A 24,010-nucleotide genomic window follows, 5' to 3' on the forward strand; every position below is an offset into this window, starting at 1 on the left:
CCGTAGCGACAACCAAACTTTGATCACTGCCATTAACATTATCTAGTTCAGCATGTCAGCGACAATAAACCCCCAAAAAAGTCCTTTCTCTTGCGTGGTAATCCATATTAACACCGTAGTGTTGCTTTTACAAAACATCCGCCTGACTTTCAAAGATGACAGCCAACTCGTGCTAATACCCAAAATGTCTTCTGACTGGGATTATTCCGGCATAGGCTATCGCTTACGCAATACATTGTTACAAAGCATTAACAGGTTATTGTCAAGTGAAAAGGCTAGGTGAATTAATAGCGCACCTGAAAACAAAGCGAGCAGCAGCTTATAGCCTCCATCTTTGAGTCTGTGAAACTGGGGAGGGTATTATGGTCTCAACACTTTTTCTTCTCTCAGTGCTGAAAGATTAGACTGGTTATCCCATTAAAGTTGGTAAAATGCCATTCTTGTGTCTTTAAGCTCTCGTATAGGAGGTCAAGATGAGTCTGCCTCGCGCTTACAAGGCGGCTGTGGATGTAATCTGTCCAAAGTTACAATAATTAATGTTAAGCTTCTTCAGCAATGCGTTTGTGAAAGAACTCGGGCCGATAATATACTTAAATCTGCGCTGACTGTTTGTGTTGCAGCAGGCGGGACAAGGCAAGGCTGGATATGCGTGCGCGTGCATAGTAGGTGAGGGAGTCCCAGTGCCACTCATCTTGTAGCTCAGCTTAAATCTTTAGTCAAACTATAAGCTGACGCAGTCACAATGCTGGATTAGGAAGACAGGCATGGGAAAAGAGGCAGAGAAAACTGCTCACATGACGGGAAGAAAAATAAACAGCAGTATTCACACAAGATGGCTCGAACAAAGCCAAAACACCATTCAAGAAAAAACTATTAACAGGTGTCCAATATAAGAAAATAGTTTATTCACTAAGAAAAGGAAATTAAAGAAAATTGCTCTTCAAATATAAACATGTCAACTTGTATATCGGTCTAATGTTGATATCCGTGTCAGTTTTTTAAAAACAATGCACAATAGCACAGCCAGTTTGCAATTGCATCAAGAATTGTTTGATGCCAATATAGGCACATATAGCGCTGTTTTTTTCTAAGATTGGGTAGAGACATTCAGAAACCTCGGGGGACTCTCTCTTACTCTCTCTCACTGCAGAGGCTGGAACAATGTCCGGCATACGGTACATGTGCTGCAGCCTTATTGGGGCGTTTAGTCTCGCACCCAGAGCTGCAGACAAAATGATGTCATTTTTGTCTGCAGCTCATGTTTGGTAGTTTTTGCAAAAGACCAAACATCTTTTGTCTTAGGAAGTATGAATAAGCTTTTAGGCTATTGTAGCAGATTGAAGATGAACTCAAACCAAACGCCTGCTTCACTGTAGATTTCCTTCAGCCTCACAGCACCATAGACATTAGTTATTTTAAATTACATTGTCCTTACAGCTTAAAGAACAGTTCAACTGTGATGAGTTCTTCATTTCATGTTGAGGTGGCCAAAATACTCTGCGACGGATGGATCATCCTGTCCGATGGCTCCTTGTGCCATTTTGTTTTGCAGATATGAGACACAAAGGCAGATTGAAGAATTACTATGATGACTATATGCTAATAAAGGTTGTTCAAATCATTAGTACTAGGCAACACTAGATTTTTTACAACTCTAAACAACCCAGGACAGATGACTACTTGAGCAACCTTACTCTTCAATGGAGAACGTCTGTATGACCGAGAGCCTTCACAAACATCTTGGGCTTTTATACACAGTGTGATTGTAAGGGATGAAACTCTCATCTTTGGTTGTTTATCTCTCATCAAATGCACAACAGGTGAGAGCAGCTTGTAAAGCAGATAAGTGCAGATATTTGGAGAATAATACACAAGCGTCTGTAAAAAGAAACTGAGACAAGGAACCGGCTCAAGTCTCAAGATCAACTTTCCGAATTTAGAAGATTGCGAAATTGTTTTGTTGACGGACAATGCGCTAAATATACTCTCAAACATCATACTTGAGCGTCATCTAATTCTACAAAAAAACAAATAAAGGTGGCAGTGGCTTTGCAGTAAAGTGAACTAGCTGTGCGTGGTGGGAAGCACAGTCACTTTTTTGTCTGGGCAGCAGTGGCAACAGAACTAGCTCATCACTACCGAGATGTATGAGAAATGAATGAATATCACACAAAATTGCAAAACGACCAAGTGTCTACAAAAGTATGTAAATGTTTTGTAATCTTTCATTTCGTTTTACTGCGTAAGGCGTTTTGCTGATATAGAGTTATCAATATAGTTATCAATCATCATGGGTAAATATTTGCAAGCCTGTCAGAAGTCCGTTCTCCTAATAGCACATGTGAAGGACAGTGCTCCCAGTGGTGCAAGAATAACAAGTTCATTAGTGCAGGGGGGATGCCGCAGGAATTCAAATCCCCCCCTGACTCAGCTACAGGCTGTGATTGGCTGGCTGTGTCGGCATGGCGAGACTCATTAGAGCCCAGCAGTAATTAAGAGTTGTTAGAAAGTGAATTCTCCAACCGCAGATTAGAAAATTAAACTATTTACTGATTACATATTAATAGAAGACAACAATGGCGCTTGCCATAAGCTTGGAAGGCAACCAAGGAATAAATCTGTGTACTTAATTACCATAAACAATGGGAGCATAGAAATAGAGTTTTATGCACACTCCCTCCTGTAATGTGTCTGATATCAGAAGACACTTGACAATTCTTGTTCAATTATCTCTATTATTTAATGTGCTGTGAACTGCCTCTGAGTAAATAAATTAACCACCCCAATTACTCTGAATTCATCTGGGAAAGGACATGGCGTAATAGAAAATTATGCACTGTACCCAAATATGTCAAAGAATAAATGTTAAAAAGAAAAGTAAATGAAGAAAATCACGAAATGAGAGGTGATAATGACAATGTCCAGAAAGGACACGTAAATCCATTATGCTGATCACGAACTTCAGGCCACTGACTGTTAAATGTTCTTAAACAACATAAATAACAACACTGGTGTGACAGACACATCTTAAAGAGAAATAAAAGTATGTGGTGACGACAAAACAAAGTGAGAGTCAATCTGGAGGAGCAGCAGAGCACAGTGGTTCTTCCCAGGCCGTGTCATAGATCAGAGAAATAAGCTTTAAGTCATGGGTCAGTCGGCCTGTCTCTTCACATCTGCCCTGCGCTCCTGCAGCTCTCTGCACTGCACACTGGGCTCCCTCAAACCTCCCTCCTCAGCCTCTACACTGCACCTCTGCTCTGTGTTCTAAACTTCAGAAAAGGGAAAAAAAGGGATAGATCACTTATTCAGAATGCACAAACCTTGAGAGCAGTGAAGCAAGTTAAATGCTTTGGCTGATTTTTATTATTTGCCTTAAAAGCTACTGCAGATGAAACTACCAAGTCTATGGACTTTATCAACAAGTGTAACACATTACAGTGAATGATCAGTCAAGTTATGGGTTTATTTCCTGTAAAAAGTGATCTTTAAAAGAAAATAGTGCCTCAGTAGTGCCTGGATTGCAGTCACATGCACTGGATCAATAGCAGTTGTTTTGCTTACAGCCAATGGGCTGCAGCTCCAATCAGCTGTTCATGCTTGAGAGAAAAATATCTATCATCTCTGACAGTCCCGGAAAAGGTGACCTCGGCTGCTGAGGTGATAAAGGTTACTTTAGTGACCACCTGTCATTGGCACATCTCGCTCTGACGCCTCCAGACTCCAGCCCAAAGGTCCAATCCATAACCTATTGGATGAGTCTCACGGATAAGTGCTGCAGAATGAGATATGAAATGCAGGCATGTGGCAAAAAAAAAAGAAAAGTTACAAACATTTACAATCTGGGATGAGTCTGACTTTGTGCTTATACGAATAATAAAAAAAAACCCTACTATTTCATAATTCTTCCACAAACTCCACTTTTGTATGTTGTAATATATATTTTGCAGGGGAAACTCAATTGAAATCTTTTCAGCGAAAGCCTTGGTAAAGTAAATAACATGGCGTCTCGCTGGCTAGAGGCTGCTTTATCAGTGGGTGAAGACGATGCAGGAAAAAACAGCCCTTCACACAGGCACAATGGCATGTGCTCCAACAGGGAGAGAGGGCACAGACACACAGAGGCAGGCGAGAAGAGAAACACCAACACAACAATCACAGCAGAGATAGTCTCAATATCAGCACCCAAATGGGATAGGCCGGGTGAGCTCAAACCAAAACGACCTGCTATCCTTTTCAACAACCCTATCCCTTTTTCTATCCCTCCACGTGTCGCCTTTTCAGCTTTAGGGCCTAAATCCACCAAGTTACCAGCTGATATATCAGAAAAAAATCATGAGAGCAGCTAAATATTATGAATGGAAGCACAGAATATGTTCAGCAAACAACATTTTCACACTTCCACATCAGTCTTGTGTGAGAAATGGGATAGTGTAGTGTCACAAATGGGATGGTATTCTCCAATTTCAGTTAGGGACTTAACGGAGCCAAGGCCCCTCTTTTGGCTCGGCAAACTGTCTCATGTCTTAACAAGGCTTTACCCCTCGCCAAATCTTAAATAAAAACCTTCCGAATTCAGCTCCATTGCCAAACCAGATTGCACTTTGCATGCAAGGCAGTGCAAGCATTTGTGAGTCTGACGTGGATTTGTGAACTGTGTCAGTGCTTGTGTTGTGTTGCCTCGTTTCCAACTCTTTTTTTTATTTTTTATTTAGTTGCCTCTCCCTTTAACTCACCCGTCTTTCCTTATACAGCATATCAATGAAGGCCAGATATGTACTAAGGGAAGGAGCATGTGTGGGTGAATTCGTGCATGGCTGAGCGCACTGTTCAATACTGCGGAGGCTGGCCGGGGCCACGCTGGCAAACGGCAGCAGTGGAGACTTGGGCTGGGGCGCTGCTATCGCACCCAGTTATCGTTTCCCCCATGAAGGGCTCCCTTATCACCCCAGCCCAGAGAGGTCTCCCTTCTCTCCCCATCCCCACTGCCCCCTCCCCTCTCCCTCCCTGCTCCACCTCCTTCACACCCCCATTCCCTCCTTTCATATCCACCCAGCGCTCTGTCGCGCAACATTCAACTGAGATGGGGGGGCCTTCAAAGATTCTCACAAACGCACACAGAAACTCCCAGAGCGGTTGTGTATGTGCGCGCGTATGCTCAATTTGCCAAAACAGTTTTTCCAGTGTAATTGGGCTTGGGGTACCTGTATCCATGAGATAGCGCAGCCTCTTCTCCACGCGTGCTGCTCGGGCGTCTATGTGCCTCTGCTCGCTCTCCAGCGCCGACAGTTCCCCAACCACATACTGACTGGTGTCTTTGAACGCCTTCTGTCAACCAGAGAGAGGGAGGCAGAGAGACAGTCAGGGAACAGGGAAAGTAGCCTGATACAACATTAAACACAGGCAAAGAAAAAGGGGGGAATGGATAAAGGATAAAGAGAAATTGTGCAAACAGAGGATGAAGGAGAATGATGTGAGTCAGACAGATATCTGAGGCGGGAGAGACCAAATGTTTTGAATTAATAAGAGGTAGAGTGGGCATAAATCTTAATTAACATACGCTTTCGGACAAATAATGGAAATGAGGAGAGTTGATTTTAGAACGTTTTCACCCGAAGGAGAATGATCTATTGTGTAGCTAAAAGAAACGGAAAACGGAAAATTCAAAGTAAATTTCTTTTTCCTTTTTTAAAAGAATGTGTTAAGTATGATTTAATTTAGCACTAATGTTTCTCGAAATCAAAAGGGCAGGCATAATTGTTATTCTGTGTATATTTTTCTCTTTTTTTACCTACGGCTGCATCCATGGACAAACACACACAAACCCTAAGCCTAGAACCAGAAGCTTACAGCTACAGTCTTCGCTAGTTGCTATTCTCCAGAGAAACTCTTCTCTATGACGAAAATGTCTATTCAAATTCACTATTGAGCATGCATCCCAATATGTATCTCAATTTTTTTAATGCTGATGCACGTCATTTTTTCGTAATGGAAAAGAGAGAAAGGGGAGAATGGAGAAAGTTTTTTTTTTTTTACACATATTCCACCCAGGCTTGCACTTTTGGCTGTACTCTCTCAGTTGTGTGCATCTGAGAGCTCCATGCACGTGTGTTCTAGCCGGTGTGTGTGGATGCTGATTCCCAACTGTCTCAGCCCCTCCTTCTGCCTTGCACGCTCTCGCTCTATCACCATATTTTTCCTTGGCAAATCAATTTTACACATGATCAGCCCACTCCCCTTGCCGCGCTCGGCCCAGCCGTAATTAAGAGGAGGGAAATTACCATATATATTATATTAATGCAAACATCATTCAGCAGGTAATTCTTGGCTGATCGGGATAATGAAAAGGTTGAACACCCATTAACCCTGGGGCCCAGGCAGAGGCAGAGGCGGAGGGCCTGTGTGTTTGTGCGTGTGCGCTGGGACTCGGGTGAAAGTGCAGGAGATTCACCCGGTGGACTCTGATGGCACACACTCAATGAAATAATAGCATTCTTCTCGACACACACTTAGTAAGTTTAAATACAACTCAGGATAAGAGCTGGTGTGTAATCAGGCCAATACGCTGCACATACACACTTTAAATTGCAGAGCAGCTCATATCTACCATTTCCATAATTAAAATGACAGTGTGCAAGATCAATACGAAGATGTCTCTGTTGAGAAGTGGGCACAGCTAAGTGAATGGGAATTTAGCGGCGCAAGGACAAGGTGAACACTACGAGGTAAGTGTTACACAGAGAAAGCCAAGAGCGCTACTGAGAAGATTTATCTAAGACAAGGTGAGCGGAAAAAAGCGGAGTAGAAAGGAATTAAAGAGGTCAAAAGGAACCATTATGAAGCTCTAATCTGAGAATGTCCTGAAAGACTTTTGAGAAACTTCCAGTCATGTGCAGATGATATGCATCATGTCGAACATCTTTGCATTACGCCATAATGACACAATCAGGTGTTCAAGACACAGGCCCCAAGTTTGTGGTGAGGAGGTCAGATGTGAAACACAGAGTAATGATAACACCGGTGTATTAACTCCAGAGGGAAAATGACAAACCTCCTCCTCAAATGGTCGACAAATATCAAAGTCTGTTGGCAAACCCCTCTCATCGGTCGCTCGCTTCATGTCCTCAGGAATAGATTTCTGTCTCTTCACCTCTGTAAAAAGGGCAATGAGGAGGCACATTACCAACTTACAGTGACGCACGTGTGATCTTTTTTTAACAGAACTGTATGTAGTTGCTTTGGTCATTTGAGTCCCAGTGCAGCTGCAGCAAATGTCAGGGCAGCACTGCCAATGTCTTACCAAAGCCATTACTGTTAGACTAAGGGGGTCATTCACCAAGAGTGAGTTTGTGTGCAGAAAAAAAAAGTAGCTTGTGCAAAAAGATTATATATATATATATATATTACAAAAAACAAAGAAACAAAATTAAAATGACACTGGACACTGGATATAAAAAAACAACAACAAAAAAACAACTAACCAGTTGATGTTTTAAAACCATTATCATTCTGAGTCTAACGGGCAGTAATAATGGAGTGGTGCTGAAGCCTCACCTGGTTTGCTCTCCACGTACTGGCTGAAGGACTTGAGCTGTGTTTTTCTCACTGCAGATTCTTTGTTGAAGACAACTGGGCTTCGCAGTTTTTCTGTCGCTCGCCGCAGACGCTCTGCTCGCAGTTCATCTGCATTGTTCTGTCACAGACAAATAATGATGAAAAGTTATTGAGGCTTTATTATTATAATCTACACAATACACAGTGAGTCTGTAATGGAAGCCACACATAGACATGTGAGAGAAAGCATCTATTGTCAGGTCTTACAGGAACAGGTTGATATTAGATTGAATATGTGTGCACTGACACACTGTACTCACTCATTTCCTTCTCACTCACGAGAGACAAAAAAAGGAGGCAATTAACTTGACTTTCAACAAAACCCCGGACCAGAAAATATATTCAAATTATGCAAAATGCAAAAAGCCACTATTGTTTTCAAAGTGAACACGTGTTTAAAAGCTACACGCTTGCTTCTCTCGCTATCAAAAAATGGGATGCAGAAATGCTTTATTACCACAGCCTCCAAATATGCCAAGCCGAGTGGAAAAGAAACCCGGTTTGGGCTGAGATTGACATAGCGGTAACGTTAATAAGACAACGAATCGTGTAATAAAGTCAACAATTAGGGCAAACATGTTCCCCTGCTTGAGATTGTGAAGTCGTCTGTAGAGCGAGGGCGACTAATTGAGACAGTGTGCAGTAAACAAAAGGAGTTTTAGATTATTGACTTTCAAGAACAATGTCAGCAATTACTCTCACTTTGCCTAATGTACGAGTCTGTCAGAAAACTTCCATAACTTTAAATCCAGTCAAATTATTTATGAACTAAAATGGCCAATTAGTCATTTCCGACAAGGCCGGAGTGAACGTGTGCAGCCGAGAATGTAAGGGCCAATACCAAGGCAATCCCCAGGCAGCGCCACAACAAATGCTAATTGCAGAATGAAAGGAGGAGTCAAGTGGCTGCTTCTGCTGTTTAATAAAAATGGTAAGTGGAGCATAAAGTTTGATTGCAATAAAAAGCCCCATGTGATAAAACAGAATGTTAAAATTGTATGTGTAATGGCATGGTTACTTGAAAATACTACCTGAATAAAAGCACACACAAACGTGTGGCATTAAAATAGCTTTGTGGTTAAAGCTTTGTTTAATTAATAGTGCTGTCCTTGTCATATTTTTGCATGGGGATTTAGATTTTGTTGATTCATTAATGTTGTACACTGTACAGACTAACAAAACTGCAAGCCACAGCAACATTTACAAAGGACCGTATGTTTAGCACAAAAGCAAATCCCACGAGAGGGGCCAATTCTGGCAGCGCAATTACTGCAGGACTGTCACTGAGCTGTTGGGAAAAAGTATGTAATATGTAGTATATTACATACTTTCCCCCTTTCACTTCATGGACATTGTGGTCCAGGTTCATGTTAAATTTCTATTTTACTGTCAAATAACCCTATATTGTGGTTGTCAGCATTTGGGCAGATGCACATGCAGCAGACCACCTGCCCCTGGGTTGCCCCTGGTCTCCTGTCACACTCTGGGACAGGCAGATATTGTGTCCCTTGCCTCCTCCTCTCCTGCTCCCTTTCTCTAACTGTGATCTGTTATCAGCGCGATCATCGCTGTGGTAAGCTGTGGTGAATTCATAGGTTTGGGTTTGGTGTCTGTGAATGTGCAGGCCACTGCGTGACTAATGTTGCAGTCTGCTGAGCGTCGCACAGCCTTATCGTGCACGAGACACTGCGCATGCACACAATCACTAATGAGAGAGAGGACTGAGTGTGCAGATGTGGCACTACATAAGATCAGTGCATGTTCTTGAAGGACTTCCAGAAATACACTGAATTTTAGTGCATTAAGAATTTCCCTTATTTTTTGATACACGTTTTTGTGTTAAAGTTTGATCTTCCCGGTTGAAAGCAGTTGACTATAAGCATACAGTCAAATTAAGATGCTCTCTCTGAGCCATTACAAACTGTGTCAAATGGGAACACATGCACTCATAGCCACTCCTTTGGGCATAAAGGACTAAGCCTTTTAGGCTTTGAACCCAAGAGGGTGTTTATGTGAATCGATGATCAAAGACGCTCTATGTCGCCATAAGCACACAGGGTCTCACTTGTACTGACGGTCTCACATGCTCACCTTATTCCACTTGACATTCAAAATCAATTAAAGAGATGTTAGAACTGCCCGGCTGCAATGTTGACTCAATATTCACATCAGAAGATATAGACACATGCAACAACAAGCCCCCCCTGCCCACCTGTCCGCTCACACAAGAGCTGTCTGAAAAGGTCAGAGTCAATAAGTGAGAACTACTGTCCCCGTTATGTGCATCAGCACTACATCACTATGTCAGTGTGCACATGTCCTACTGACAGGACGAAACATTCACTTACATCTAAAAGGACCTGCAGGATTGTTTTTATCACTACATCATTACCACCAAAGAATGAGCTGTACCTCTGGTCCCTCGGCTGGACTGAGCGGGGAGGCAGACGACGCGGAGGGAGACGATGAGGACGATGTGGAAGATGGAGATGAAGGTGAGGTAACTCCTGGTTTGGCCTCCACCATCTTCTTCAGCTTTAGGTCCACATGTTTACTGTTTGTGCCTAGAGGCAGAGAAAAAGACACTCAAAAAACAAAAACAAAGAGAAAAAAACAAAACCTAAAATCTGCTCATTATAGGCTGTGATAAGTTTAAACATAGAAACTGCTCCCCTGCCATGGCTGACCAGTGGCTGCAGCAGGGGGCACTAGTCTCCATGGTCATGAGAAAAGTAAAATGTGGAAGTGAAAACAACTAACAAAGATAAAAACACATTCTGCTAACTAAGGATGGTAGTTTGAGTACTAAAATGAACAAGAACTCGTCTGGGAAAGAGGCATGGACTTAAAATGGTTGGAGATTTCTGGACTGTAAGGTGCCGATGTCCGCCAGTGAGAGATACGTGTTTTGAGAAGGTTTTACTCAAGCTATGCAGTCATTTTGGTCTATTTCATGTTCATAAATTGTATCAGCAAAGACCAGAAATAAAAACACAAATGAAGCTGAGATGCAGCACTTCAAAGCTTGACAGAGCACAGCCTGTTGTGTTTCTTCACCTATCTCACATCAATGAAAAATTGGCGACAGAAATAAAAGTATTTAGGGCAAAACAAGCTAATTATTTTACCTCTGAAGATTTCTGTAAATACTCTCCTGAAGATATCTTTGTATTGTGTCTGGGGAGGACTTTGTAAAGTTTATTAATTACTTTTAAACTTTCTGGCAACAGAAATATGAAAGGAAATGGAACAAAATCAGTGAAGTGAGTGAATGTGGAGTTAGTATAAAGCACCACAGACGTTGAAGCATGCAGCCTAAGCCAGTGATTTTACCCAGAGAGGTTAGCTCAGAGCCAGGGTTAGTAAGCTCCAGACGCCCCGGCGCAGAGGAAGGGTCTGGAAGCGAGGCCTGGGGTGGCAGTGGGTTAGTAACCAGAGGAGCTACAGATGAGGCAGCACATTCAGCGTCACACTGGAGCTGCTCTTCCTCAGCTCGCCCCTCTTCATCCTCATCCTCCTCTTCCTCCTCATCCTCCTCATCCTCCTCATCCTCCTCATCCTTTTTAACATCGCCATCGGCTTCATCACGTTGATCCCTCACTCCATCTACAACATCTGCGGATATGGAGCAGGAACAGGTCAAGAGATGCAGAGGAGGCAATAGTGGTGCAAGATGGTGTTAAGCAGCCGGATATAAGGAAAAGAAGGTGCAAAAATACGTTCTCATAATCAGCATTTTGTGCAGTTTAGGAGTCATCTGATTAGTTTGGTTAGATATAAAGTAAATAAGCAAGTAGAAGAAAGATGTCTGCCGGAAGTGAGAAGCAATTGCCTTGGATACAAGGGCTACAAGATAGATATTACAGCGATATTTTACTAAACCATTTGTTGTTGGTTTATGATGAAACTGAGTCAATAGGAGATAAATAAAGACTAGATTAAGACCAGAACAATACTAGTTAAATTAGGAAAATTACAAGCAAACTTTTAGACGTTTTTAACCTTTTTTGCAGTATTGCTGCTTATGGCTGTGCAAATCTTTGCGATTTAGGATTATATTGTGGCTTCTTGCAATATAGAAGTGACCTAATATTGCAATAACAATAATGTTTTCCCCATGACGCTTCCTAAAAAATCGTATGATCAAGGTAAATTACAATTGATTTAGTTAAATGAGAACTAAGCAAGTCATGCGGCATGCCCCTAGAGGCCATAAGCGCCACTGCAGGTGTCGTAGCATGTCACTGTTTTTTACCCGTTAATTGTCCGTGAGAGTAAATACTATGCTGACAGAAAAGAGAAAGGGAGAGAGGGATATTGTGCCACGACACAATGTAGATCTTTTTGTTGACTCTAACAAGTGGCGCTAGCCCGCAGTTAGCTTTGCCCGTTAGCCTGTTAGCTTCTTCATGATTCTATTACTGTGTATTACGCAGAGAAGTTGCAAGGGTAGTTATCTGGCCAGAGACCAGGGGGAGATAAAAGACCCCCCAATCATGACCCCCAGAGGGACTAAGGAAAGGATTTATTAAGGTAAACAAGTACTTAGTTCTTCTTTAAAAGTTAATCCAAATCCGATTTTACATAGATCTTCAACATGCAGACAGTTGCAGTAGTTTGTAATAGGCAAATTATTCTATTTTGTTTCTTTGATTGCGATTTGAACTACAGCCTGGTTTGATCTTCATTGTTGGGAAAATGTGTTTTTTACAAGTATGTTTACTAAGCTGCTAAACAAAGTGCATTAGCCACATGAAGTAATAGTGGGCCTTCCCATTAATTTTCTTTATTCATAGATGGTTCCCTGCTTTTCACGGTTCAGATATAAAGGTCGGGGAAAACAATAACCTCCAAAACATGAAACCATATATTCCATTAAGTCTCCTGAGGGGTTCAACAGAAACAACAGTGTCTCCAACATTACCAACAAGGAAAATAAAATTACAACGGGCCCATACAGAGACCCGTGGAGCTCGAGCTGCATGGATAACCCACCATGGATTAAGACAAAAAACAATCAGTAAACAGCGGCTGAACACGCAAGCACCCTCCTCTGCTATTTACAACTTGCTGGGCCAAGCCACGGAGAACAAAGAGAGAAAGATTCAAAATAATAAGAGCATTTCGTGTGTTTTTTTTTTTTTTTCTAATTTGCTGGCTGCGATGTGGAGCGTGCTAGCAAGTGGTGTTCCTGCGTGGCTGGTTGGGGTCTAATTAATAGGAGGCCATGGTGATGGAGTTTGGAAAGTTTCTTTGCGGCAGACACTTGGAGGGGGGGTGGGGGGGTACGCGCTGCACTGAAGGAGCGTGAATGGTGCGGAGAGAGTGAGAGAGATGGTGAGTTTGTGTGTAGGGGCTAGGATTAGCCGTTCTGCTCGGCAGGCCTTGTGAATCACAGCCCACAGCATTTCTCTTCTCCTCACCTCCACCCCCCTTGGCTCTCTTCTTTCCTTCAACTCCCTTTTTAATGAGATCAACAATTAGTTCAATTCAGAAAGGCTGAAAGAGCAAAGAAATCAAGTGCCCCTCTTCTCCTGACATACTTTTTTGTCTTTGTCATTCTTAGTTAACGAGTCACTGATCTCACTCGCATCAGACTGAATTTACTGATCAAGCTTGTCTCCATCTTAAACTTACCAGTAATGTCCAGACATGTTTCTGGGAATTTGCTCAATCAATCATCTCTCCACTGACTACATAAATAACTTTCTTTGAGGAACATAGTAACAACCATTCAGTGGCGCACAGTCAAGGCCTGTTCTCAGTTGGCCAAATAAAATGGAAAATATCTTTTTTATTTATAACATCCAATTATTGAAAATTGTTGTAAATATTCATTTAATTTAAATTGAACCGAATTCAATTATCATTTATAACGTTATATTGTCATCCAATCAGATGTTTAGCACTGTGTTGCCAAGAGGAGAGAAATCTTCCCATTTGCCTCAGATTCACTTCTGAAGGGTCTCATCCACATAAAACCACGATTGTTCTTAAGCCGACTCTTGAGCCAATCAGAAGCATGGGTTTACATGTACCCAAGGCTATGGCGACGTTTATATTATTCATGCACTTTATTGGAAATGTGCTTGTTGATTTGGTCGGGACAGTGCATGTAAACACGACACGCCAGATTGGAGCTGTAATTTCCATCCGTTGTCAGTGTTAAACCTTTTGTTTAAAAGAGCACGTTTTAACCCGACCCATCTGCATTCGAGGTTTGTCATATCAGTACACAGACCGCCCTTGCCCGCAGGTTGACCATGGGTTATGGGCTGAAACTTTTTTTAGGCAGGCCAAATCCAATGTTGTCTTCTAGAATATTCCCTTTTCTATCCACCATTGTTTGTAATTTGCATGCAGTAAAGTCAAACTGCCTGAACTGAATAAAATGGAAGGTGTAATGCACAGAAATCTTAAACAGAGGACGAGAAAGATCTAATAATGGCCATTACCATAATAACCCCAATTTCAAGAAAATGGAAAGCAGTGGGACGTGCACACAGACTATTTGCTCTCCCTGTAAGCTGTTATTAGAAGCGTTTTTGTATTTGGAGCATAATTTGGCCACACCATGTGTTATGTTGATTAACAATTACTGAGTGAACAAGACAAGGGAGGAGTTGCAGGGTAAATGGCTGTTCTGAATATCGGGAGGTGGTTTTCAGACTCAGGGCTATAGTCAAATAATATTTTCGCTTTCTCAGAGGATTAGACAGATCCCCTTTTGAGCGCATAATGGAAATGTGGAGTCATAGCGAGTACTGAAAACGGTGTACATTAATGGTCCTTCTGTAGACATTTAGTGACGTGATACTTTCTTTGTTTCATGTTGATTCAAAGTGTGCACTGACCTCCAGCTGGACTAGTCCTAGTTCCTCGGGCTCTGTCTGCATCCAACATGCTCAAGTCAGACATTTTTACTCCTGATCGAGCCTCAGCGATCAGCTGCCTTGCCCGTTCCCGCAGCTGCCTCTTTCGCTCTGCATCTTGCTCCTAGAAACACACACAAAAAAACACCATAACTGAAGGGAAACGATAAGACTTTATCAATCTCACAATGGAAAACTGTCATTCATTAATCAGCTTTAGAAGATAATAAAGTGTCAGCAGAAACATTCTTGAGAATGAGAAACCAAGTTCATGCATGTATGTGATCTCAAACGGAGACTTATGCACTGGCAGACACTGTAGTAAACAGCCTGCCTCTTCCATTCCAGAGTAGGATTCACATTTTTAGGCCAATTCCTCATCTAGTGTAGACCACCACACACATACGTACACGCAACTGCAGCAGACAATATCATTGATGATGTCGATTGACAAATTGTTGACAGACAAAACTTGTATTAATGTTCAGAATTTTTATACATACTAAAACATATACATATTTTATACATTTAACTCAGCTTCTTTATTGACAATAGTGTGTGTACTTGGTGCATTCATTTGCATTTTTGTGTAATTCATTCTGGAATGTAGTCATGTTTGACTGAAGCTTTTTAAAACTTTGAAAATGCACTTTGCATAAAGATGCTCATGGCCCAGGGGAGAAGAAAGCTGTATTTCTGTCACTGATCTTCCTCCCTGTGGTTTCCTGTTAATCAAGCTTCTCCATATTGAGCCAGGGGTTTTAGGGTTGGCCTATTGAAGCCACCAATTTATCCATTAACAAAACAAGCAGCGCCCACTAATGAGCTACATCTCTCCATTTCCATGTCAATTGTTTGTTTGTTGCTATTGTTAAGCCTGGACAATAGGGTTCTATTGTAAGTGACAGCAACCTAATGCAGTGGGTGTATGTGTGTGTTGGAGACAGCTCTGGTGGATGCCCACAGGGCAAAGGGAACACACCTTAGAGAGTCTGATAAAGAGCGGGAGACAGAGAGACGATGGCAGAGGAGGCAGACCAAAACACTGATAAGAGTTAGGAGGGGAGGCTCATGTATATGAACTAAAGTGGAACATAGAACTAAAATATTACAGACTGCATCAATTAGTATTGCACATTATATATCTGCCTTAGACTGGGAAAATGTAACTCTTGGCAGATCCCAAAAGAAAATGTTATCATTAAAAGTGTCCCATGATAATTACTATGTCCCAAGGCAGTCATGACTATACAGTACAATATATACAATATACATTACAGTAATTGAAGATGGCTCCTATAAAAAGATGCATTGTTTGGCTCTGAATGCTTCTATACAATGTGACCTGAACAAAGTGTGTGGGGGAAACAGGAAGGTTTAAAGTCACCTATAAATCAAAGAAAGTTTGTTCGAGGTGATGTACAATTTTCTGTTTATCTATTTTCTTTTACTCACAACTATCGGTTCATATACAATGTAGACAGATCTTTTTAATTGTGACGTTCTGGCTGTAGGCTGGTGATATGATATTCAATCTGGCGTTTCCAGACTAGGAGAAAGGTTTGCCTATGTTAAGACCATGTATATTAAAACAGATGGAGCCCACCACACCTTGATGTATTATTGTTGTCAGACATTTTAAGGAAATTGCTTTGCCTATCCAGAGGCGAGGATTATATATAAAATGCATCTGGCTAACTTTGTTAGAGGTGCTGATTAGAAAATATAGGAAAGCTTCTCCAACCACAAAAGGGCCTTGCATCTATGACCATACAACTTCAAGGCAAAGGTGTTACAATATCGTTTGGGCCCATTTTTTCCCCCCCTCATTTGACAAACAGGACAGTATGGTGTAAAAGGGGTAAAGAGCAGAGAGACAGATAATTGTTGTCCTTACCTTGAGTCTAGGTAAGGACACATAGGCAGGCACAGTGTTTTGAACAAGGTAAAACAGTCTTATTCTCTAGGGTAACGCTAAATTCAGGCTTAAAATATACGATACATGTTTAGTTGTGATCACTGGTTAATGCAAATTAAAATATGACGAAGCAAAACTTGAAGCAAGAGTCTGAACTAGGGCTATTCACTTGATCAAAGTTTGGCTTGAAAAAGAAAGCAAGTAAAAAGTGATAAAAGACACATCAGCTGGTGGCCAGGATGGATGGTGATCAGGAGTGGAAGGCTTTTTATTTTTTCTAGAAGGCAACAGTGTGAACAATTGTGGACTGTGGTTCCATTGACTGCTGGAAATGTCTGAGGGAAAAGCTAAACGCTTGAGTGCAGGGCTGAGACAGACGGTGTCTGTGGTCTTGGCGTTGGGGTGAAGCTCTCTTTGAACGGGGGGGAGCATGTTGTCGCCTTCACTGCTCTTTTCGAGGCAAGTGGTAAAAGGGAGGGAGGGCATGCACCAGTGATTTTGTACAGAGACCTGGCGTGGGCGCAGTCCCATGCCCTGTGCACACCACACACATTTACCACCGAAAAAGGTCTGCCAACCTCCCAGATAGCAGCCAGTCTGGCAGCCACTCACGCCGCTCCAGACATTTGTCATGACCAACTCATTCATTGCTGAGAGCTGCTTTAGGTCTCTATCTAGTCTTGGCACTGACAAAACAAAAACGAAAATGGCAACATGACCCATACGCAATTGAGTGATGAATGTAGTGACAGTGGTCAGTCAAGGTAAAATTGTTTTGTTGTAAATGTTGTCAGTAGCATTTGAGCTGAGGGAAATGTGAGTTTTTTTTTGCTATTTGACCTGAAATTATACAATACTTCAGAAAACACTGACACTTTTGTTACATTTATAACCTTTTGTAAAATTATGCATGTTTAGAGACCAGTGGCGCTACCTTCTAATATAGAGCTCTGAAGAAGAGAGTGAGGGAGACGCTTATCGTGCGGCGCCAGACGGAGTGCGCGGATCAATGAGCGCATGAGGCCCACAGTGATCAATGCATTTGATAAGGAATTAAAGAAGAGCCACTGTACAAGACTATCAAAGAAATAGGACACGGCCTAATTATGATTTGACATGTGCGTACCCATGATAGGACTCTGTATCTGCCAATGTATAAAAGTACATTCTGTGAAATAGAACTATAACATAAAGCCAGTCAATGCATTTATTCAGGGGCTCAAGTCATCGTATTGTGAAGTTCAAATAGTTAATGTTAAGAATATTTCTCAACAAACAAGGCTTTTAAAAAAAAATAGGACTCAGAAGCTAAAACCATTGCATGGAAGTGACAATAGAGCTGACTCCTTTCATAAAAATTACCATCTGATTGGGTTGACATTTTTTGTAATGTTGAATGGACATACAGGTAAACATCCATAACGGGCCATGGGTGAGTCCTATTTCAATTGATATGGATGGAATTCTCCCCCTCACTTAGTTATACATTTTTGGCTACTTTTCTTCATAAAATTGCCACGTCACTGATGTAAATAAAATACATAACCTTATACCATCAAAGAATGTAGTAATTAGAGATTTCATAAGTACTTTAAGTAAGGGGGGGATTCCAGTGTCAGGTAAATATGATAATAAATAAAACAGTACGGCGAAGAGTACAGTAGTAAATGGACAAAAACATATTTAGTTGCATATTTGGTTACTGTATTTGAATAGGCAGTGACTCATAAAGCAGCAATGGGTCTAACTTTAAATAAAGATTGTACGTTTTGAGCAAATATAACCTCTGTGTATCTGTTCTTCAGTCTAACCGACCCGTGACAGCAGGGCTGTGTCACTTTGTATGCGATAATTGTTGAGAGTGAACAAAGCTCAGTTGTACAGTGGGACTGGTTGAACAGGTAAAGTGAACCGTGGAAACAACACAAGCTGGCACTGACGGCCAAGTGAAAACGTTTGCCCTTTAAATAGACAAGATAATTACTGGTGGGGGAGGGACCGACTGTGCAAATAAAAGAGAAGGGAACAGGAACAAGAGCGGAACTTTGGGGCCTAAAGGCTTCACAGCGTCATCACGTCAGCCCATTGTAAACGTGATAAACTATAGAAACAACAGCTGTTTTAACTAGACTTTAGTTCACAAAGCTAAATATTACACTGATAGTGCGCTGTCATCCCTTTCCCTGGTTGTGTCTCTCATTATTGTCTCATGGGTGGGCTCTAAAAGTGGATAGAAGAAAAACGTTTTTTAAATGATTATGAATTATTAAATATGTGTATCTTGTATGAGGCTTAATGCTGTTTTGAAGGGAGAAACAGAATATATTAAAAATAAAGTAATCTGAACTGTAGAGGATAAATTATGGTCAGTGATAAACTGTCATCTTTTTATTTTTTGCTTGTTCATTATTATTTGAGCCGTAATTAGACATTTTGATACAGTTTAAATTGCCATATCTGCTCAATTAATCAGATTTAATGGTTGGTGCTTTCAAATGGACAGGTCTACAGCCTCCTGTGACAGGCAAGTGTTTACTTAACAGAATTGACACTATTGTTTGTTAAATGGTTCTGGTGAGTTTTAGCTGAGGTTCATGAAATATTAACACAATTTTAATATAAATAAAATCAAATGGAATCACAACTCAAGCTCAACCTGAAATGTTTTTTTTGTTCAATAGCCCAGCCCTCAATGTTCTTGCAGGGTACACCCATGTTTGAACCTGGTTTGAAACCTAACATAAGACAGGGAGAAGACAGCACCACAAAGTGGAACACTCTTGTGCAGTGGAAGTGATGTGAACATGAGGTATGTGATGACTTGTCAGAGAAGAAAGGGAGAGATGTGAAGAGACGCCAAGGAGAGACACATTCCAACATTTACAAGCGCTCACAGGGAATAAACATGGGATGAGGGCTATCCTCTGTGATGGCTTGATCAGCTCTCGTGATGCAATGGAGAGAGCGCTCTTTCTGCTGCTTGTTAACGCAGATGCACTCGGTTCTGGAGACCGCCTTTGATCTTTGCTTCAGCCAATTCAGCCACGACACATCCCCTCGCACTCCGACACAAGCATGCACATTCAGTCCCAAAGAACTCCCCACCTAACTATTTAGTTTCATTAGGGACAGAATCTTGAGACCAGAGAGCAACAGACCGGGAGGAGGGGGCGAAGTGAAGAGAATAAAAGGACAGGAACCACATTAAAGTGAGACTTAAGCGGGGGGAGCTCAAAAGGAAAACGGGCAAAGAGAGCGCGTTATTTGCATTTTGAGGATTGACATTTTTACAACATTTTAACAGTGGCCCGAGCATCAGAGAACATGTGGCACTCTTCCTCTGTTCTATTACACCAAATAAGTGTAAACGGGTAAATGACAAGTCCAAATCAGGAATCTTGTTTTTCAGTGGTTCATTACTCCTTTCAGCCTCACCTCATAGTGGAAGCATCAAAAAAAATATATTCATCATCCAAGAGAGTGTATCCAAAATGCATTCTCCATTCAATAAATAGACAAACAATGACAAACCAAAGAAGACCCAAATATATTCTTGGCACATCAGCAGCAGGTGATCTACTTTAGCTGTTCAAAATGAATTGAATTTGTACCATTAGCATTTTGGCTTACAATCTTTGCCGAGTGTCATGCCCTCCATTTCGGCCTTGTTTTTCGTCCTCTGTTTCGAGGCAAATAAGTGGAAAATGAAAAGAAAAAAAATATTTACATATAAAAAGAAGGGGACAACAGCAAGTGAAATGAGGACAGGGTGCATCTTAAAGAGGTTCAAAGAACAGCTGATGAAGAAAACACCCACAGGTCACAGCGGCAAAGACCAGAGCTTTTTCCACTCAAGAGTCAGAGAGAAGGAGAGAGAAAGAAAGAAGAGGAGGAGAGGGGAGGAGAAGGCCGGGATGGCTGTTTCACAAAAATCAAACGGCACCCAATTATATGAATCACAACGAGTCAGTGAGCAGGGAACTCTCTTACCTGCAAAACAGTCAGGCATTTGCGTGCACTTTCAAACACATTCCACACGCACGCCATCATCCTTTCTCTGTGGCGCGCGAACACACAAATGCATCTTCTCCATGCTTTCTCATTCGGGACTAACAGTTTGGAAGTGATGCAAGGGAACACACACAAACGCACACAAGGGCACATGCAAGTTGCAAACACATTCTCCCAAGCCTTGTGTGGGTCTCAATAATTAGCCTGGCCAGGCCGCTGTGAAATTACTGTTCTCATCTGCTAATGGATGAGACGATTTATACACACACTCAAAAGACACAAACACACACTGCTCCATTAAAGCAACGGGGATGGTCAAAAGCACCGGAAAATGTTCGGGATGTCAAAAGATTTTCAGCAAAGTTTTGTAACTTTTTGTGCTCCCATTCCATTACAAAGGCAACTTATGAGTATCTGGGTAGGTCATATTTTATCTGATTGTTAAGCGTGTGGGTATTTTGAAAAGCGCTGTACAAGAATTACAGTATGTGTTAATGTCTTAGTATAGTCCTGGTCGTACTTAGAAAACCATATATTTCATTAAGTGGTATTTGGGGTGAAAAGTTGGAGCTAAAACAACTGGATTAGAGGCAAAAAAGATTAAAATATTTACCACTAAGAAAACGCTTGGACTAAAACTAAAGACTTTCATCAATCTCTTCTAATCAAAAACAAATGACACTTTTTTTTCTTATTTTCCTCTTAAATCAGAGGACAGTTCACTCGTGGGTGCAGGGCAAGGAAATGTGACCCGAGAATGGAACAAGACATCTGCACTTAAGGCACTGATGTGTTCTGAAGGCCACCTATGAGCAAGATGAGGTGCCCAAAAACAATTAGTGCAGCCAAAAAGGCATGAAAAAAAAAGCAAGAAATTCAGGGAATGCCAAGGTGCAAGAATGCAGACATACAAATAGACAAAGAGGATAACATGTGACGTACGTATGAGCGAGAGAGCGACAGAAGGCAGGAGTGGAAAGAGAAAGGGAGAAAAGTGAACCTGTGACCTTAGATCAAAGAGCCAGTCACTGTGGGCTACAATTAAGACTGGCAGGAGGGGCCGCATAGGTCAAGAGAACAGGCTACAAACATGCTCCCTCGCTCACACAGAAGGAACAGAGCAATGCACACGGCTATAGTTTGTTGCAATGATTTGGACGGATTTTACATGACAGGTTTCATTATATACATGAACAAATTTCTCTAAAAAAACAAATTGTTATTCCCATCTAACTAAGAACCATGGCAATACCAAGACACTTGCTATCCAGTCACACAACACATGGGGAACTGTAACGAAGGAGATCAGCACACATTTTACTGCTGCAACAGTAGGCTTTAAGTAAGGCTTTCCTTATTCATTCATTAAAAGAACTATTTGAGAATGAGTGATCCACCTTTTGTGCTTCGGTTCCAGCATCCTCAAAACAGCCAATGTAGAGCCTTCTCTTCTCAGCCTAAATCATTCTCTTGTCCCCACATTATCCACTTTCCCAGAAGAATGGGAGCAGCTTTAATTGAATTAAATTATACCTTATGCATGCTAAATCACAAAGCACCTACTTAGACAAATGGAGAATTAGTAGGAACGGCTTGGGCCTCTTGAGCTGATAACATGGACAGACACACACACAAATACACACACTAACCATGCTAATCAAAACAAGACATCAAGTAATCTAATCTGAATCACTAACAATTATCAGCACATTGGCCCAGGGGCCACTCGTATTCCTTTGATCAATGCTTTCTATTAAAAGTGTAAACAATTCAATATCCCAGCTTGCCCCTCTATCACATCTTACTATATGTGTGTGTGCGCGTGTATGTATAAGGGGTTATTAACCAATTGTCCTTGAAAATGACTAAGGAAATCACGAGAAGAGAGAGATGGGCAGAGAGCAGCGGGCCAGGCCTAGCTACTTTGAGAAGCTAATCTGAGAAAAGTCAGCCATCTTGCTGCACAACAAGGGACACTATAGAGGACCTTTATTTTTGCCACTAAGGAATATATCAGTCCACAACAGCTTTGAAAAACCGTTCTAATTTGGACTTTCTCCCCAAAAGACTTTGAACACCAACAGTCCTTGGAAGGTCCTCATTTCTTTATTTATTTTTAGATTATGCTGAAATGGTTATTTTTGTGATGTGGACACACTCAGACCACACTCATACAAGCACGCAAAGACACAAACACACACTTGAAAAACATCTAATTCAAGGGCACATTCCTCTTTAAGGATTCATGTGGCAAATGCAGGGCCATGCGCCTGCTGCCTTTTAGATATTTCATTACCAAAAGGTATTTATTTCATTTTGGCTTCAAATCCCTTGTCGTCAAAATTCTCACAAGACAGGATTTTTTTTTTTCCAGTATTGCTTTTCCTTCGCCCCGAAACCATTTGGGGAAGCGTCACTACAGATTTGACCACAGTGCTTTCCTATGGAGGCTTGTAGTCCATTGGTGCCCCCCTCCCATCACAGTATATTATGTTCAGTGGAGCGTGCCTGGTTCAGAGCTGGCAATTTCAGCCATGTCTTCTCTAGTCTAGTTTGACTCGGTACGCTGGCTCTCCCTTCTGTAGCTGCAAATGTACTTTTGCTGACAGCTGCTTGTGTACAACATTTAGCTCTTCTAAGGAGGAACTGGAGGAGCAGCGAATTTGGCCCGGATGTCGAGAAAAAAAAAATTGCGAGCCGACCAAGTAGACAGAACAAGACGCACAACTTTGCATGGCATAGGGAGCGGAACAGAGCAGTTAATCGACATCGCAGTTTCCTTGACGAGCAGAGGTACGAGTCTTCAAGAGAGTACAGGAGGAAGTTAATCAAGAAAATAGAAGTTTGCACAGTATTCGCTGAAAAAGGAGCAGGAGGGTGTGTGCGTGACTTACATCGGAAACAGTTGTGGCTTTAGCTGGCGCAGTAAGGGCGGAGTTGGGGGCATTTTTGCTGCTCGCTTTCATTGCAGCGTCCCGGCGAGCCTGTTCCAGTAGAAGTCGAGCTCTTTCCTTGAGCTCCTCCTGACGGGACAGCACCTTCTACAACAAGAGAAGACAGGGATTCAGGACACACGACTGAACAAAAGCTAATGAGGGTTGTGGAAAGCTTCGTACCTTCTCAGCTGTAGGACTTAACACAGGGGCAGGGGCCGGGGTCTTAGAAAAAAACAAATATGGTTAGCGTTAGATTGAATAACTCTACGTTTTGTACAGTGCGTCAAACTTGTTGAAAGTTTGAAACCTTTTCCAGCTCCGTCTTGCTGCCGGAGATTGACAGTTTGGACAAGGAACAATGACACCAAGCCCCAGATCTGATCTACAAAACCAATGTAATTAAATTTTAGGTGCATGTGAGCATTTATCTCTCTTGCCAGACTAACAAGTAAAATATGCCCTGAGGCTGCATCCTGTTTACTCGATAACAGCCGATCAAAATAAGGTGTCATGGCAGTCATAACCCCCTGCTGCCCCCCCTCCTCCTGTGACCTTTCCACTAGTAAACAGGAACCCATAATCTGGGGTTAACCAATGCAGTAAGGTGTGTTTGGTGTGCGGAGTGTGTCATCTTGTCCGCACATGAAAACAGGTGCGTG

The 24,010-nt window shown here is 41.8% G+C and overlaps 1 protein-coding gene across 4 annotated transcripts in view; it reads right to left on the reverse strand.

Moving 5' to 3' along the window:
* The window catches only part of ehbp1 (EH domain binding protein 1), a 90,537-nt gene that overhangs the window by 23,561 nt on the left and 42,966 nt on the right, over nucleotides 1-24,010 (reverse strand). For 2 of the 4 annotated variants that reach the window (XM_079560279.1, XM_079560277.1), the window contains 9 exons: nucleotides 23,659-23,733; nucleotides 23,532-23,573; nucleotides 23,310-23,456; nucleotides 14,469-14,610; nucleotides 10,948-11,229; nucleotides 10,027-10,178; nucleotides 7,555-7,693; nucleotides 7,052-7,152; nucleotides 5,205-5,328 (listed from right to left, as the gene is read on the reverse strand). In XM_079560279.1, the coding sequence (XP_079416405.1) occupies nucleotides 5,205-5,328; nucleotides 7,052-7,152; nucleotides 7,555-7,693; nucleotides 10,027-10,178; nucleotides 10,948-11,229; nucleotides 14,469-14,610; nucleotides 23,310-23,456; nucleotides 23,532-23,573; nucleotides 23,659-23,733 (1,204 nt within the window). The remainder of the gene's footprint in view (nucleotides 1-5,204; nucleotides 5,329-7,051; nucleotides 7,153-7,554; nucleotides 7,694-10,026; nucleotides 10,179-10,947; nucleotides 11,230-14,468; nucleotides 14,611-23,309; nucleotides 23,457-23,531; nucleotides 23,574-23,658; nucleotides 23,734-24,010) is intronic. The other 2 variants (XM_079560280.1, XM_079560278.1) reach the window with 2 other exon arrangements.

Source organism: Gobius niger (genome assembly GCF_951799975.1).
Source record: "Gobius niger genome assembly, chromosome: 7".
Classification (NCBI taxonomy): Eukaryota; Metazoa; Chordata; class Actinopteri; order Gobiiformes; family Gobiidae; genus Gobius; species Gobius niger.